The 17,290-nt window shown below is 42.1% G+C and overlaps 1 protein-coding gene across 1 annotated transcript in view; it reads left to right on the plus strand.

Annotated features, from left to right (window-relative positions):
- The first annotated feature begins 293 nt into the window (after positions 1 to 293).
- Positions 294 to 17,290, plus strand: part of slc1a7b (solute carrier family 1 member 7b) — a 90,006-nt gene continuing 73,009 nt past the window's right edge. The window contains exon 1 of the mRNA XM_017718725.2: positions 294 to 644. Within this exon, the coding sequence (XP_017574214.1) occupies positions 504 to 644 (141 nt within the window). The 5' untranslated portion in view covers positions 294 to 503. The remainder of the gene's footprint in view (positions 645 to 17,290) is intronic.

The following is a 17,290-nucleotide window of genomic DNA, read 5'->3' on the forward strand; positions in this document are numbered from 1 at the left end:
TGTATGTCATCTCTCCCACACTCCCCCTCCTCCAGTGTGGCTGGCTGTATAATCCAGGCTCCAGGCTTCTTTACACTGGCCAGTTCTAATAGGATTGAGATGGCCAATCACAAGCAATGAACCGGCCATAGCTGTACTTCTACTGGCCAGGGCGGAGAAGTGGGTGGAAAATATCCATGCTTGGTGGGTGGGGCTTGTGGAGGATGCCTGGAAAGAATGATGATCTCTTTAGTCTAATGTTGTGGGCGAGAGAGGGAGGGTGAGAGAGCGGGAAAGAGAAGTCAAAGAGAAAAGTGACAACAACCCATAAGTGCCAATAGGCAGGGTGATAGAAAACATCTGACGGTGTTGGATTGGTGAACTTTACCCTTTCAACCTGCCGATTTTTGTGTCTGTCCCCCACCCTCTATTCCTGTGTGAGTCCGGGTGGGCAAGCGACTCTGGGCCTGGGTCCTGCTGGATGGGGATTTGTTAGACTGGCTGGTGCAGGGCAAGGAGTGGCCATGGCGGTGGCATTGGATGCAGTATGGGTGCGGGTGAAGGGGGTTTGCAAACAGAACGGTCTGCTGATACTCTCAGTGCTGGCTGTCGTCATCGGGTGTCTGCTGGGGTTCTTTCTGCGCACCAAGCAGCTTTCTGAGCAGGTAAGTGCTACTGTGAAGTAACCTCAGCCCTAAAACAACCATCCTAGTCCCTGCACAGCCCTCCAGCATCTCCAAATGAACCCTTCTGACCATACTCAACATACAAATAGCAGTCTCCCAAAATAGCCCCCTTCACCACCTCCAAACCTACCTTTCTTACTAACCCAAACACACCTCCACTAACCATCTCCAAATCAATCCTTCTGACCATCCCCAACATACCTCTACTCACCATCTCCAGTCCACCTCTACTGACCTTAATTCAACCTTACCCACCCTCTCTGACTTAAACTAAACCTCATTAAAACCTTACTCCCTATCCAAAACCCAACACCAGAGAACTTCTACCCTGGATCTTGAATACGGTTCTCAGTCCTGGAGTTTCAAATCAGATTTTTACTTGAGCTGTCAATTGATTGGCTGCACACATGCTAATGATTACTAAATCCAGGCCTACTCACACTCCCTAGCCCCAATAAAGCTTGGCTTACCATCCCTTACCTGGCCTTGTTCACCTTATCTATCCTCAACCATTTCCAATCCTGCTGTGATCATCATTCACAACCCAAACAAAATTATCATCCTCAACTCACTGTATCCATCACAGGCCTACTCACTACCCAAATCACAACCCTGTTTACTATGCCCACTATAGTTTTATTCCTTTTTCTTTTTATTAAACACATTGACCATTCTTAGCCTGTCCCAACACACCATTCCTAATACATCCCTACTCTCCATCCCACTCAGTTTTACCCACCATGCTCCATTCAACCCAAATCACCATCCTCACACAACCTTCCCCAACATACTCAGCCCAACTCAGCTCATAATCCCCACTCGGTTTGCCCAACATACTCAACTGAACCCAATTTACAATCCCCACTCAGTCTTACTCAACACACTCACATACTCAACATAGCTCATCTCATGATTCCCACTCAGTCTTACCCAACATACTCAACCCAACTCAACTCACAATCCTTACTTGGTCTTGCCCAATATACTCAGCCCAAGCCAATTCACAATCCCCATTCAGTTTTACCCATCATGTTTGACTCAACCCAATTCACCCTCTCCACACAGTCTTACTCAATATACTCAACCCAACCAACAACCCCCACTTGCTCGTACCTAAATTATCTATCTCAACCCGATTCATATTCCTCACTCAGCCATGGCCAGCATACTCAACCCAACCCAATTCACTATCCCAACTTAGACTTACCCAACACACTCAACCCAACCCAGTTCATTATCCCAAATTAGACTTACCCAATATACTCAACCCAACCCAGTTCATTATCCCAAATTAGACTTACCCAATATACTCAACTCAACCCAGTTCATTATCCCAACTTAGACTTACCCAATATACTCAACTCAACCCAATTCACCATCCCCATTCAATCTTACCTAACATATTCGACCCAGTCCATTTCCCTATCCACACGCAGTCTTATCCGACATACTCGACTCAACCCAAATCACAACCCCCAGTATTTTTGTTCACCTCATTCCCAAACCAAAAATATAGTTCCCATGCTGAGCACTGCCCTACTCACTATGTCTCCTCATCCCATTATCAAACACAGCTCAATTCAACATCCTCAGCTGCCAGAACAGTTTGGTTATTGACCTACTTGCTACAACTGCTGCCACAGGCAGCCAATGTGCTTCAACTGCTGCTTTCTTACCTCACAACTTTCCTGCTCCTTGTCCTCTAAATTCGATCTCCTAACGGATCCCCCAACCACTATTCTAACCCCTCACATCTAGTCATCATTCCCCCTACACTGTACCTATGTATGCCTTAATTATGATCCGAATTCTGCTATTGCTCTCTAAAAACACTGCTGATGTTTGTGATATATGGTTTATATTGTCATATCATCTATCCATATTTTTTTTCAATCTTACTATTCCAATAATACTGATAAATATTGTTTCATAATAAACAGATCAACTGGAATAGTCTAAAATTAGTTGGAATAAAATCTTGGTAGCATTTTTTTATTGGACTGCATTAAATCTGCCCGGGGATTTAAATTAAATCCACATACTATTTACACTCAAGGTCAACTCCAAATGGAAGCGTAGAGTATTCGCACAAGAGCAGCCGCTTGTGTAAAGATAATCTGAGTCGGAATATTGGCTCCTAAAAGCATATCGGCTCTTTTAATTGAAGCTTTCTAATTTTACCTATTTGCGAAACCTTGCGATTTGAAAAAGGAAGCTGGGCGTTTGAAGTGAAGAATGTCTGGAAAGAGGCTAATTCTGTCCATGTGGACCCTTTGAACCAGCGCCATGGACAAACTGTGCTGTTTCTTTTGTCCAACTGTTAAACTGACGCTGACCAAAACCTTATTCTTTTGGAATTTGTCTAAAAATAAAAGCACCACATGCCATTTGCAGTGGCGCTCAGGGATTATGGTCCAATCATACAAATGCTCTTAGTAATTGTATATTAAGCAAGAGAGCTGCTTAGCCTCAGTGCAGGTTAAAGCCCACGGGAGACGCTGTCTGTCATTTCAACGAGATTGAAACAGGCTCCTAAATTTGGAGTCCATTTTTTTAAAGATATTTAATAGCTGGCAGGGCATCATGAGTGACCGCAACATATAGGAGATTTAGTTTGCAATATTAAATTGGGAATTTGAGAGCAAATACTCGAACACCTCATCTTCACAGATATGATACAGAGCAAATGCTGCCAGTGGCCATATGTTCCAGTGTTTGTTCCAATCAACACACTTTAGATAAGTATAGGATTTTTCTTTTTTCCTAGACATCATATGTTCATCTATTGGCATGTGGATAATTGGCAAGTGCAGATTTCCAGTCTTTATCCTATTTATGGAACGTCTTAACATACATCTGTATCTCCTAGTTGCATGGTAAACGTCATTACTGCAAATGAATGCCTTCCATAAAGAAACATGTACAAGGCCAAAATCACATGCAAGGGTCCCACAGGTCAGGCCTGACGTCGTAACAGGCTTACAAAGAACATGCATTGCCATGGATACAGGGACCTTTCATTACTTTGAGAAAAAAAGTCACAGGAGTTGTAACAAGCCCCAGAAAACCTTGGCCAACCAGTTTAGGACAGATTAATCACAGAAGCAAAAATAAAAAAAACATGAAGCAACCCAAGGGAATTAGGCCTTATGTTCACACTGCTGCTCCATTTTATGGACGGGTTTAAGTGCCGCGACATTGCAAATCTGGAAACTTGTATGAACTTGTATTTGTATGAAAAGCTAATGTTAAGGTTTGCGATTACATAAGCAACTATAATTATTTTTGCATTAATATTTGCTCAAAATCCCAGTAAATCACTCTCACTTCAAACAGAACCTATCAATTCTCCAAAAGATTGTGTTAGATGCTGTCAGTTGCCACCACTAGGTCAAGATTCTTGTATAAAGATAATTTGGGATAAGATTTTATGAACCAATGGAAATACACTCTTAAATTTCGGGGTTCCTAAGCAGCTCTCAGCTTGGGTTAGTCTCACGGGGCCAGACGTGAACGTCTAGGGACAACCATATTGGCCTAAATGTGTGAGGAGCAGTGATTTATTAGGGTGGGACCTGAAACTAAACTGAATGTGATTTTTTTAAACCAATTGTGAAGGTGGAGCTCAAAGCAGGGGATGATGGTGCTCACCATCATCATCGGGAATCATTGGGTACAGCAAGCCGGTCAGTGGAATACAAGTGAAAAATTCCCTCAAAAACCTCCAATTAAACATGTTGATGTGTGACACAATGATGGAGATCACAACACATATCGCTGCTTTCAGAAGAAAACAACATCTCCAAAATAGTAACTTTACAGGAGAAGGAAAAAACCTACTTTACTTTTAATGTAAGCCAATGGAACTAGAGTTTTTCCCAAGTCATTTTGGGTCGTTTCTTTTGGTCCATTCATCATGAAATTTACAGACAATATAAAGGACAACAGGCATTTGAACACTATGTCAAAAAACTGAAAAACGACAAAAATTGACATACAAGTTTGTTTTCTCCCAACAACAGTGATATGTTAAATTAGTATTACCTCTTGCAAAGGAAACGCAGTTCTGTCAGGGTGGCTAGCTTGTTTTGCTTGTGTTCTCGATGGTTCTCTGGACAGTAAAACAGGCAGGATTTAGAGGAGGTGTCCCCTGCTTAGAGTGGATTTTGCTGCAGACCAGGTTCCATGTGGTTCCAGCAAAAGGTTCTTTAGAAAATCAAAGGAGTTTCTTCTATTGCTCTCAACTCTGGTCCTACCCTGCATGGTTTAGTGCTATTCTCTTCTTTAACACCCACTTCAAGTCAGTAAGTGGTTGGCAAGGAGCTGATTAGTTGGAACAGATGTGCTGGGAGCAGGGAGAATGTGTAGAGCAGTGGGCCTGTAGGACCAGGACTGGGAAACACTGTTCCATGGCATCACTTAAAAGACGCCTAGTATTTGATGTTGGGTCAATGGGTCGGTACAACTGCATGAAAACATTTTTTAGCACACAAATGACTTTTAGGCTCATAGGAGATATGTCTACCTGCATCATATCCACCAGCTGTAATGGTAGCAATATCCTATAAAGGGCCATCCAGCTCTGGGGTCACCCAGTTACTTCAGCTCTGGCCAACAACATCACACAGTTTGAAAAGGAGCTCAGAATGAGAGCAATGCTTGGAAATAGAAATTGCGATTAAAAAATATTTACAAAAACAGCAAATTCCATCTTATATTGATATCCAGAAGGAAGAAAGACTAACTCTGGGACGTCCATGGTTAGTTTTATATTCCTGTGAAAAACTGGCAGCTTCATGAAATCATTTTAAACAAAGGGACAACATTATGTCAGCAGTGGTTCAGTCAGTGGTGTTATAAGTCTGCTGACATGAAATATTGCAGAATATGTTTTACACTTGACTTAATATCAACATTTTCAAGAAATATCCAGTGCTGCTGCATTATATAAGGACAGCCATGCCTGAGGGGTCCTCCCAGGTTTGGGTTGGTGGACAGGAGGCACACTGGACAGAGTTTATTTTATTTACACTCTCATTTTGAACGTATTTACTGGGATTTTTAAAGACCAGAGATAGAAAGCCTGCAAAAAGGTTGAATACAGTACAACGTAGAGTGGAGTGGTGAAGAGAACATTAGAAGAATAGTGAGTAGTCCATTATTACTGGCTTTGTGCAGTAAAATGAAGGACCTTACAGAGGAAGTAATCAATAAAGCGAGGTAGTAGAGAAAGAGAGAGCCAGTAGAGCAAACTTACTTGGCCAGGTGCAATACAGCAGTGCAGCCTTTAGTGGCACTCACAGCTTTGAAGAAAATCTATTAGCAAAAAGGTAAGCGCCACATCTTTGTTTGCCAGAGGGTTTTGCAGCGTTGCTGTTTATTTCTGTCTGTAAGGCAATACTTGCCTTGAAGTGCTTCTGATGTTAGTGCTGTGAACAGAAATAAGCTCTAAGATGACAGGTTTGTTAACTTGTTTACCTGAAGTGCAGAAAGCCTTCACCCTGAAGATTCTCAGAGGTAGTAGTCCTTGATAAGTGTGGTTCATTTGCAGAAGGCGCCTTTGAAAGCCTTAGGGAACGTTACACCACACAATAATAAATTCTGAATGAAAGTGTACATAAAATAAACACTGTTAAATGTGCCCATGTCCACCAACCTAAACCTTGGTGGGCCCCACAAGCATGGCTGTTTCCTCGTAATGGAGCAGTACTGAAATCTCCCCATATTGAGCTGATATTATAATCTATTCTAATTCAATTATTATTACATTATTACATATTATTAAATTATTACATTTTACTGTAAGGCCTAGGGAGGCACGGTGGCGTGGTGGGTAGCACTGTCGCCTCACAGCGAGGGGGGTCTGGGTTCAATTTCCCGGCCGGGGGACCGGGGTCCTCTCTGTGTGGAGTTTGCATGTTCTCCCCGTGTCTGTGTGGGTTTCCTCCGGGTTCTCCGGTTTCCTCCCACAGTCCAAAGACATGCAGTCAGGTCGACTGGACGTGCTAAACTGCCCCTGGGTGTGAGTGCCTGACTGTGTCTGTCTGCCCTGTGATGGACTGGCGACCTGTCCAGGGTGTATCCCGCCTTCCTCCCGATGACTGCTGGGATAGGCTCCAGCATAGGGATAGGCTCTCTAGTCCCTGGGGTGTGAGTTTGGTTTTAGTCTTAATTCTCTGGGTTGTGAGTTTAATTTGAGTCTTAAGTCTCTGGGTTGTGAGTTTAATTTGAGTCTTAAGTCTCTGGGGTTTGAGCTTAATTTGAGTCTTAAGTCTCTGGGACTTTAGTCTTAAGTCTCTGGGTTGTGAGTTTAATTTGAGTCTTAAGTCCCTTGGCATGAATTTGACTTTAGCCTTAAATCTCTCAGTTGTGAGTTTGATTTGAGTCTTAAGTCTCTGGGGTGTGAGTTTAATTGGAGTCTTAAGTCCCTGGGGCGTGAATTTGACTTTAGCCTTAAATCTCTCAGTTGTGAGTTTAATTTGAGTCTTAAGTCTCTGAGGTGTGAGTTTAATTTGTGTCTTACGTCTCTGGGGTGTGAGTTTGATTTGAGTCTTAAGTCCCTGAGGGGTGAGTGAAAGTCACGTCTCTGTAGTGTGAGTCCAACTCAAGTCTCCAGTCTCTGGGATTCAAGTCCACATTGGATTTATGTTGGTTCTGGTGATGCTTTTGTCCCAGTGTTAGTCCTTGCTTTGGATTTTTGGGTTATGAGCTGAGTTTCGGTAAAGCTGCACTGTAACAGTTGTACAGATTGAATGGAACTGACCTAAACAGGTGATCCTCAGTGCCAAAATCAAGCTAAACATCTGTCTTAAGAAGCATACTAAACTTAAAAGGGCTTCACAAAACCCAGCAAATGCAGCCGTGCCTAACTCATTTTATGGTGGCAGATAACTTTTTTAGCAACTCAGGTTTAGAGGCTCAGGCTATGATTAATCATCATGTCCAACTTTGTCAGAGGGCTAGTCATGACTGGTCACAAGTCCAATTCAAGTTTCTATGGTACAAGTCCCAGTCAAGTCTCGAGTCTCCAGGGTTTAAGTGTGAGTAGAGCCTTGAATCTCTGAGGTGCAAGTCCAAGTTGAGTCTCCAGTCCACAGGGTGCAAGTCTGGGTCGAATCACTGGGGTTAAGGTCCCAGCTGAGTCCCTGGGGTGCGAGTCTATGAGTCTCCAAGGTTTTCTGAGTCCAAGTTGAATCTTAAGTGTCTGAGATGACAGGCTTGCTAAGTGTCAGCTTCGTAGAGCCTAACAAATGCAACTCCTTTTATGATGACGGATAACAACTTTTTTAGCAACTCAGGTTTACATGCTCAGGCTATAATTAATCCTAGTGTCCAACTTTGTCAGAGGGCTGGTCTTGACTGGTCACAAGCTCTGCCTTTTTGGCTCAAAAGCTGTTTCTAATCAAAAATTGGACCTGTCTTGTAGCAGGTTAGACCTGCAGCACAAGTTATAATGGTGCAAAAAGTTGTCGGGTTAAAAGTGATGCTCCCTTATGAAACTATATTGAGGGTTAGATCAAGCTTAAAGTTTAAGCTTACAGTACAACGTTTGAAGAAAAATGGCAGGTGTTCTTGTAACCTGCATCCTCATTAAGCAGAGAGTGCATTTAGACTGTACCACGAAATGAGTTTCCAGTAAACAGCCTTCAGAGAATCTGCCCTTCAGAACAGGTCAGAATGATCTGACTTATCTGTGCAATTTGGCTTTGTGAAGAACACTGCTGGTGTTTGTCTCACTTGCTATTCTACTAAATGTTTTCCACTTATACATCAGTTAAACTGCTCAGTACAGCCTCAAACACATACAGTTCAAAGGTTTGAGACCACTTTTACAACCTCAGAGTTTTCTTTACATCTCAAAAAGAAAAGTAAGACAATTTTCCAGATCTGGCTGCCACTATTTAAACAAGCACATTTGAGACGTTGACGACGTTATCATCTTTGTATAAGATCAGATTTGTGACCACTTGAGTGGATTTGATCTGCTCATCAGAGACTATTGCAGAAACTTATAGCATCCCAAAATTCTAAAATTCATCTTAACATATCCAAGATTTCACTTTTCACTCAAATTTAGTTGATAATACAATTTGTAGCTTCAACCAATGTTAACGTAGAAATGAATGCAAGGTTATGGACAAGTTTGTTTTTTTTCTTTTCTGTTTTTGGCAGCAATGTTTTCAAGTTTCCTCAGAATCTTAAGATACTTTGTTTAAATAATGTGCTATTGCAATTCAAGAAAGTAAGTCATTATTTAAGGAGGATAAGTGAGATAACAAGTAAAACAAAAACACCAGTAAATGACTTGTCTCACTATAATGAGAGTTGTTTTTATGACATAGCAAATCACTGTTTCACACTAAATCAAGTATTATTGCGTACTAAATATTAAATACACTAGATAAATTGTTATTTTGGGAAATCATTCATATCATATTCATAAGAGTCAGTCATTGTTTTGACATATTAAGTCTATATTGTAAAAAGGAAAATCATTATTTTGACATAGTAGGTAAAAAAAAACCAATACATTATGTCAGCCTAGCCAATATTGTGGGAAAATATGTAATTATTTTCTCAAACTAAACCAATATTCTGAGACAATAAGTCATTATCCTGTAATGTAATGTTGACATTCTGCTGCAAGAAAAAAATAAGGTTTTTTATCATGTACACTGCTCAAAAAAATAAAGGGAACACTCAAATAACACATCCTAGAAGAAGAGAGCGTAAGTACGCCATGTTCCAGACTTCACCGGAACACCTGAGTGGTCTTTTCTTGTCCTGGAGTTAATCATTCTATTCTCTGCATGAATGAACACTCAAATAACTCATCCTAGATCTGAATGAATGAAATATTCTCATTGAATACTTTGTTCTGTACAAAGTTGAATGTGCTGACAACAAAATCTCACAAAAATCAATGGAAATCAAAGTTATTAACCAATGGAGGCCTGGATTTGGAGTCACACACAAAATTAAAGTGGAAAAACACACGACAGGCTGATCCAACTTTGATGTAATGTCCTTAAAACAAGTCAAAATGAGGCTCAATATTGTGTGTGGCCTCCACGTGCCTGTATGACCTCCCTACAACGCCTGGGCAGCTCCTGATGAGGTGGCGGATGGTCTCCTGAGGGATCTCCTCCCAGACCTGGACTAAAGCATCCGCCAACTCCTGGACAGTCTGTGGTGCAACGTGGCATTGGTGGATGGAGCGAGACATGATGTCCCAGATGTGCTCAATTGGATTCAGGCTACCTCTGGCGAGCACATGGAGGGCTGTGCGGCCCTCCAAAGAACTGCCACCCCACACCATTACTGACCCACTGCCAAACCAGTCATGCTGAAGGATGTTGCAGGCAGGATGTTGTGGCTCTCACGTCGTCTCCAGACTCTGTCACGTCTATCACATGTGCTCAGTGTGAACCTGCTTTCATCTGTGAAGATCACAGTGCGCCAGTGGCGAATTTGCCAATCCTGGTGTTCTCTGGCAAATGCCAAGCGTCCTGCACGGTGTTGGGCTGTGAGCACAACCCCCATCTGTGGACGTCGGGCCCTCATACCATCCTCATGGAGTCGGTTTCTAACCGTTTGTGCAGACACATGCACATTTGTGGCCTGCTGGAGGTCATTCTGCAGGGCTCTGGCAGCTCCTCCTGTTCCTCCTTGCACAAAGGCGGAGGTAACAGTCCTGCTGCTGGGTTGTTGCCCTCCTACGGCCTCCTACGGCCACAACATTCAAAAATGACGAAAACATCAGCCAGAAAGCAGAAAGGTACTGAGAAGTGGTCTGTGGTCCCCACCTGCAGAACCACTCCTTTATTGACTGTGTCTTGCTAATGGCCAATGATTTCCACCAGTTGATTTCACAGAAGTTTGATTTACTTGGATTATATTGTGTTGTTTAAGTGTTCCCTTTATTTTTTTGAGCAGTGTACTTTTTTTGCATGGACATCTATGCAAAATAGAAACATTTTCAGAGGTCTTAGACTTTTGGACCTGTATTTTGGGTTAAACCAACAAAATGTATTTATCTTTACCCACAGTCCGTCAGTACACTTAGAAACATCCTGTGCTTTATATTCACAACAAAAGCACTTTAATCAGTATGCCTCTTTTAAATAATTACTGCTATTGCATTCTAAAAGCTTATTGTCTAATCCAATCATGCAGTCTAAGACACACTATTCACAGCTGTACACTAATGCATCTGTTCTCAATGGCCCTCTATCAGTGCCCATTCAGAAAATATTGGCAGTCATTCTTTGGTAATACCAAGGATGTTCATTCACCAGCTATTCAAACATATACTTACTGAACAGACCCCGAAGTCAATGGAAAAATCCATGTAATCTATCAAAATTGCCTTCAGCTGACACAGAAAACCGGAACATGAGCAACGCAAGCATTGTGCTTTAATGTTGCCTATTTTTGTGAATTGGATGAGGTCACTTGACGAGGTCACTGAAAACCTCGGTCTTAATTAAAAGAAAGTTTGGCCACTGTCCATCATTCTAATGATGGCAGTGAATACAGGAAAGAAATGGGGGGGGGGTGTGAAATCAACTGCTGGAAGGCGGGGGGGGTGAAATCAACTGCTGGAAGAAGAGTGCGTAAGTACGCCATGTTCCAGACTTCACCGGAACACCTGAGTGGTCTTTTCTTTTCCTGGAGTTAATCATCCCATTATCAGCATGAACAGAAACAATGGTGTTTGATTGACAGCTCTTCTCTTCAGCCAGGAGAGAATTAGAGCGTTAATTATCACATTTGTTCCACTAGGTGGCGGCATACCTGGAGGTCTATACATGCTGATTGCTGAAGGTTTTGTAGCCTGGTTGGGTTTGAATCCTATAGACAAACACACTAGAAGTGTGAATGTGAGTGAGAACCAAATAGAAACATCACTCATACAAGCACAGGCTTTTATTCAGTACCTGATAGGTGTTCCAGATTCATGGTAAACTAAGAGGGTTTGGTGCCTCATCTCAAGTAGTTTTAAAACATTCTTTAAAGGCTACTGGATGTGAAAGCTGGACCATAAACATGGAAGACAAGACAAATCTAGATGCCTTTGAACATTGGTATTGGTGAAGTCCTCTGATGGCAAAGGAAACAGGTCCTTTGATGGATTCTAGAGCCTCGTCTCTCAGCCGAAGCCCAGATCACCAAACCGAGACTCTTATTTTGGACGCATTCTGAGAAGAACTGATTCATTGGAAAAGACCATTATGGAATGGTCCATTATGGCATGGAAGAGTTGAAGGTAAAAGAGTAAGATGACCAGCTACAAGATGGATGGATACATTTAGAGGAATCATAAACCATCCATCCCAAAGCCAGAAGACCCAAAAGCACGACAGAATATTCTGGACAAAGACCATCCATGTGGTCACCAGGTGAAAGGGTTAACTTTCTGAGGGAGAGCACTGTTCTAGGAGACCCTTCCTAACACCAGGAATGACTTAACAGCACTTATTAATGCCAATAATGAAGGCCACATTCATAATACATTATAAATACACTTTGATTTCTTTATACCTTGGTGATAATGCTATGATAAGCATACTTGTAAGCTCTAATAATGCTTCATAAGTCTCTGATAAACACTTATAACATCTTAATTAAATCTTTGGTGTCTTATAAACATGAATAACACAAATGACACTATTCATTAAGTCTTTTTAAATGGATAATGATTGATGATTTCAGTATTTTGGCTTTTTCTGCGCACCCAAGACGCCATCAACAACAAAAAGTTTGTGTTTGTCATGTTATGTCGAGTGAACGTGAAGAGGCAACAGGTTCTTGGAATTACGTAAAAAACTGAAAAATGAAGTTGTGAAGTTTTGAAATGACCACTCACCACTTGGAAGTGAACTGAACCTGGGCTGAGGCTAAAAGCTTGTGAGAATGCATTCACTTCCAACTAGATTAGGGAATTAGCCTTGTGACTGGAAGGTCGCCGATTCGGTCCCCTGAGCCGACAGTATGCGACTGAAGTGCCCTGCCAACTGCTCCCTGGGTGCTGTGGATAGGGCTGCCCACTGTTCCAGGCCAGTGTGCTCACTGGCCCAGGTGTGTATATTCACTAGTGTGTATGTGGAGTTTCACTGCATGGATTGTTTAAAATGCGGAGGTGAAATTTCCCCACTGTGGGACCAATAAGGGTCACTTAACAACAATGCAAACTTTGCAATGCATTTTTTTGAGAACTTTAATATTATTTGTAAATAATGATGTATTGACTTTAGGCGTTGCCCAAATAGTTCCCTGCAAATTGGACTGCGTAGGGTATTTAGACAGTTTATCTGGTGATTCCAACTATAAGAAGGGAAAAAGTTCCTTTGGAAGGAAGCTTCAAACTGCACTGGGTACCCTGAACAGCAGCTTTTCAGTTTGCTGGTAGTAGCATGAAAGTTGAATGTCTCCTAAAGATACGTGTGGATTATGTTGCTGAAGGACGTACCGAATGATGGTGTTTGCCAACTGCAGTTCCCTTTAACTCACATCCCGTGCTCAAGTGTCCAGGGAATATGGTTGCTTAGGAACGCTGAGAAACAGAATTCAGCTTTTCTTTCTGTCATTTGTCATGTAGCCTTTAGCCTGCTAACTTGCCAGCTGTTATGAATAACAGATGAATTCATTTGCATTACAATCATGATTCTGAAATATTAAGCAATTCAAAATATTTGACTGCTTTAGTTCTGTCGACACTTGTGTTCACTTGCTTCCTCGCGCCTCTGAGGGCCCATCTGTTAAACGTCACTGTAACACTTTCTATGTCATGTTTGTAAGCATCTATAAACACATTCATTACATGTTATTATGTATTCATAAGGCATCATAAATATGGCTATAAATAGTTATAAAATATAGCCATGCTTATAATGCATTAGGAATATTTAATGTAATGCATTATAAGCACTGTTCATAACCAATTATAAGAGCTCATAAGTCGTATTTGTCCGCTCTAAGTAAAGTGAAGCGTACTGGACTAAAGCCTCCTCCAGGATTTAGACTGAGGCTTCAAGTTGGTTGAATTTACTGAAACACTAAAACACAATAAAGCTCATTACAGGCTTCAAATGTCAGAGTTTAAACTAGAGCAACATCAGAGTTTCACCCAATGAGGGAAAGTCAATGTTCACCACTGTTAATGTGCACCACCGTTAGCCTGACACTGACTTAACACTGCATATCCAATAGAACGCCAGCAGAAATCAGCACTACTGTACTGTACTGTAGTGTAGTGTTACAGAGTGAAGGGTTCTAGTGCTTGACATTAGAACCAGTGAGGGAACAAATTACAATGACAGCTTGACTATCTCGCCCCTCCCTCTCCACTGCCTTCACTCCAAAGTGACATCACGCTCAGTGTGATGTCAGAGGGGGTTCAGGGGAGGGGCTGATGGGTACTCGGTTTGCTGTGATGTAATGTAGTGTAGCATTTAAAGTGGGACGCTGGGTAAGAAAAGCTCACTGTAGCAGTGATTCTAGGCCGGACGGCCTGTTTGGAGCACCTGAATATTCAGGACTGAAGCCCTGAAGACGCAGCTCTAATTTCTCCAGCCCTGAGAAATAAACACTGGAAATCTCAGGGTGTAAATAAACTTTGTGTATTTGTCTTTACACTATCCAAGCTCTGACTGACTTCTTTGGCACTGACACTAAAACATGTTATTAACACTCATAACAACTCATAATGTATAATAAACATGGCTATAAAGTGTAATTCGGTACAATTCATTTTTATAAATATTTATAGCCATATTTACAAGGCCTTATGAATGCATTATAACATGTTATGAATGTGTTTACAGATGCTTACAAATGTGACATTCATAGAATGTTTTACCAACTTCACTTGAGTTAATTAAGTAGTAGAATTGCTCCTGCAGAGGGGAAGTGGACAAGGGCATGTCGAAACTGGTGCTGGTTACAATGTCATCTAAAAAACTGGCGAATGAAACTTGCAGTTGTGGAACTGGTACCATACGGGAAAGTGGACTTTCCCTTTCCGATGTCCAATATGCTAAAAAACTGTTGGCTGTGTTCCCTGGCTAGCAGCGGAGCATGAGGTGCATTTCTCATTTAATGGTCAAATCATTAAAGCCAGGCTAAAAAATGGCAAATGAAAGAAAAAAGCAAAGCATTCAGAGTGGCTGCGCTTCTTCATTCCTGTTTACGACTTCCTCCTGAAGAATTGGTCAGGCTTTAGAACAGCCTTCGGTCCAGTTATAGACTCAAAAGCAGCAGCTCCTTGGGTAAGGACCAGGAGGACAAGCAAATGACCCTGAAGGGTGTGAAGGACTCTCACCGGTAAACTGCAGGTTTCTACAAACTCAAGTGCTGAAGTGGCTCCACCACAGTGCTCTTCACTCAGAAAGAGCTCTGTTCGCGGCGATGTGATTTTATCCAGGAGAGTGCTGAACAAGTCATTTCCCTCTCGTGTTGAATTAGCCGATTAACTGAGATGTCTGAGGTTTGCCTCTTTGGAGCTAATGTGGCTGAAACTAATAGAAGCTTATGCCTTGGCAGTTAGCATTGTGTGTAGTGTCTGTGTTTAACCTTGTACAAAATCTATGAAATGGCCAGCAGTACAGACCAAACCCAGGTGTGAAGCTAGCTGCAGTCGTGGGCTGGAAGTCAGGGAACCAACGCCGGTTCGATCCCCAGAGCTGACAGTCCATGACTGAGGTGTCCTTGAGCAAGACACCTAAGTTTCACTTCATGGATGGATTGAATGCAGAGGTGAAATTTCCCCGATTGTGGGACTAATAAGTATCACTTAATTAACTTAGCTGCTAACTTACCGCTGTGACATCCGTTTGTCCGTGTTTATCGACAACAGTGTGTCATACAGTGTCAGGAACGCCACAAGCAAGTCCACTTCAGACGACGTTTTGAGGAAAATGTGTGACGATGTACGCGTTCAGCTTGCATGCTGGCTATATGTGTTAGCTACGCTAGCCTCCGGCGCGGAACAAAAACATGAAACCTATCGTGGCTGATGAACTCGATTTGGGGGAAAAAGGGAAAATTGGCAGATTTTAGCATTAGCAGCTAGCATGAAGCTTGGATTTGGTCTGCTCTTACGTCCATTTCCGTAGATATCAGTGTGAAGCGGTCGTGAAGTAAGGAGGCTCAAGTTAGTGGAGAATCCCGCGGAGGGAAAACTTTTATTTCACGAGACAAAAACGAAACTTAACTCGCTTCCAAAACAACAACTGAACTACTACCAACTAGTACCCCCCCCTCGAGTCTCTTAAAGGGCTAGACCCCGTTGAGTGACTTAACGCCTGTCCGTTGCGGATTCGCTCCAGTCGCGAGTAGTAGCCCCTACAAGTGCATCTTAAGCCACATCAGCAAGCCTGTTTGAGATTTGTTAGCAACTCGAGGTGGTTTTTCAGGCAAGTAATGATTCAGGCATGCAGTTAGCATGACGCTAATTGGTAGCATTACTTGTTAGCTACATTAGGCTAGTAGTTCCAGCGCAAAATAAAAGAAGCACATTTCTGAGACAGAACATGTCTTGGCTAGCCGTTTTTTTTTTCCTGCTAAATAGTTTCAGAGTTATTCTCACTAAGTTTGTCGATGTTAGTATGAGCAGATAGCTCCATTTTATTGATCGTAGGATTATTACTATGTCTAAGTCTATTAGAAAAAATGGCATAGACAAGCAAAGATCCACAGATATCGTGTCTTGGATGCAGTATGGTGGTCAGCAGCAATGGGCATTATTGTGCGGATCGCCAAGAAAAACCAGCATATCTTTGCTCTCAGAACAAAACCTCGCACCCCCATTTTGGTCATTTTTCAGTTTTTGACATAATTTGAAAGTAGCTGCGGTCCTATATATTTTATGTAAATTTCATGATGAATGGACCAACAGAAATAACCCAGAATTACTTGGAAAGACGTCTGGTTCCATTGACTTACATTAAAAGTAAGGTACGTTTTTTTCCTTCTCCTGTAAAGTTGGATTTTTGAAATATGAGGTTTTGATCCGACAACAGCGATATATTGTTTCATAAATGTTGGTCTGCTGGTCATCCAGAATGACCATGCCGGGTAATCGACTAACACCAGCCAAACCAGCTTAGACCAGCATGGAATCTGTGTTTTTTCAGCAGGGATGTCAGGCAGAAACAGTTCTTATTGGTGAGGTATCAGCTTCTATTAATTGCTAGTCACCTGAGTTTCATGGCTCAGTTGCGTGTTTTGTTGTGTTGTTAATATTTGACCGTTGAATGCACTGGACAGGCACTACACCCGGAAAAGCAACATCGTTTTAAGGATTATATTCTTATTTGGCCGAGTGGGGAGGGAGCGAATATATTATTTTGGGACTGGATTTATCTACAAGGTCATGGTAAAATCAGGCAAAGCCAGGCCAGTGCTACACCCTGCTGTGTGAGAGAGCTTTTACTGCCCTCTTGACTGACCACTCAGCAGAGCACGACAGATTTGATGTGTTTTTGTGCAACACAAACACACACACTGTGTTTTCCTGCTTCTCTGTCAAAAAGCAACAGGTAACATGTGAACACACACACACACACACACAGAGGTGCGTACACACCCACAGCGATGATGGTGATGCAGTGCAAACTAAGCTG

The sequence above is a fragment of the Pygocentrus nattereri genome, chromosome 9 (assembly GCF_015220715.1).
Source record: "Pygocentrus nattereri isolate fPygNat1 chromosome 9, fPygNat1.pri, whole genome shotgun sequence".
In the NCBI taxonomy this organism is placed as follows: Eukaryota; Metazoa; Chordata; class Actinopteri; order Characiformes; family Serrasalmidae; genus Pygocentrus; species Pygocentrus nattereri.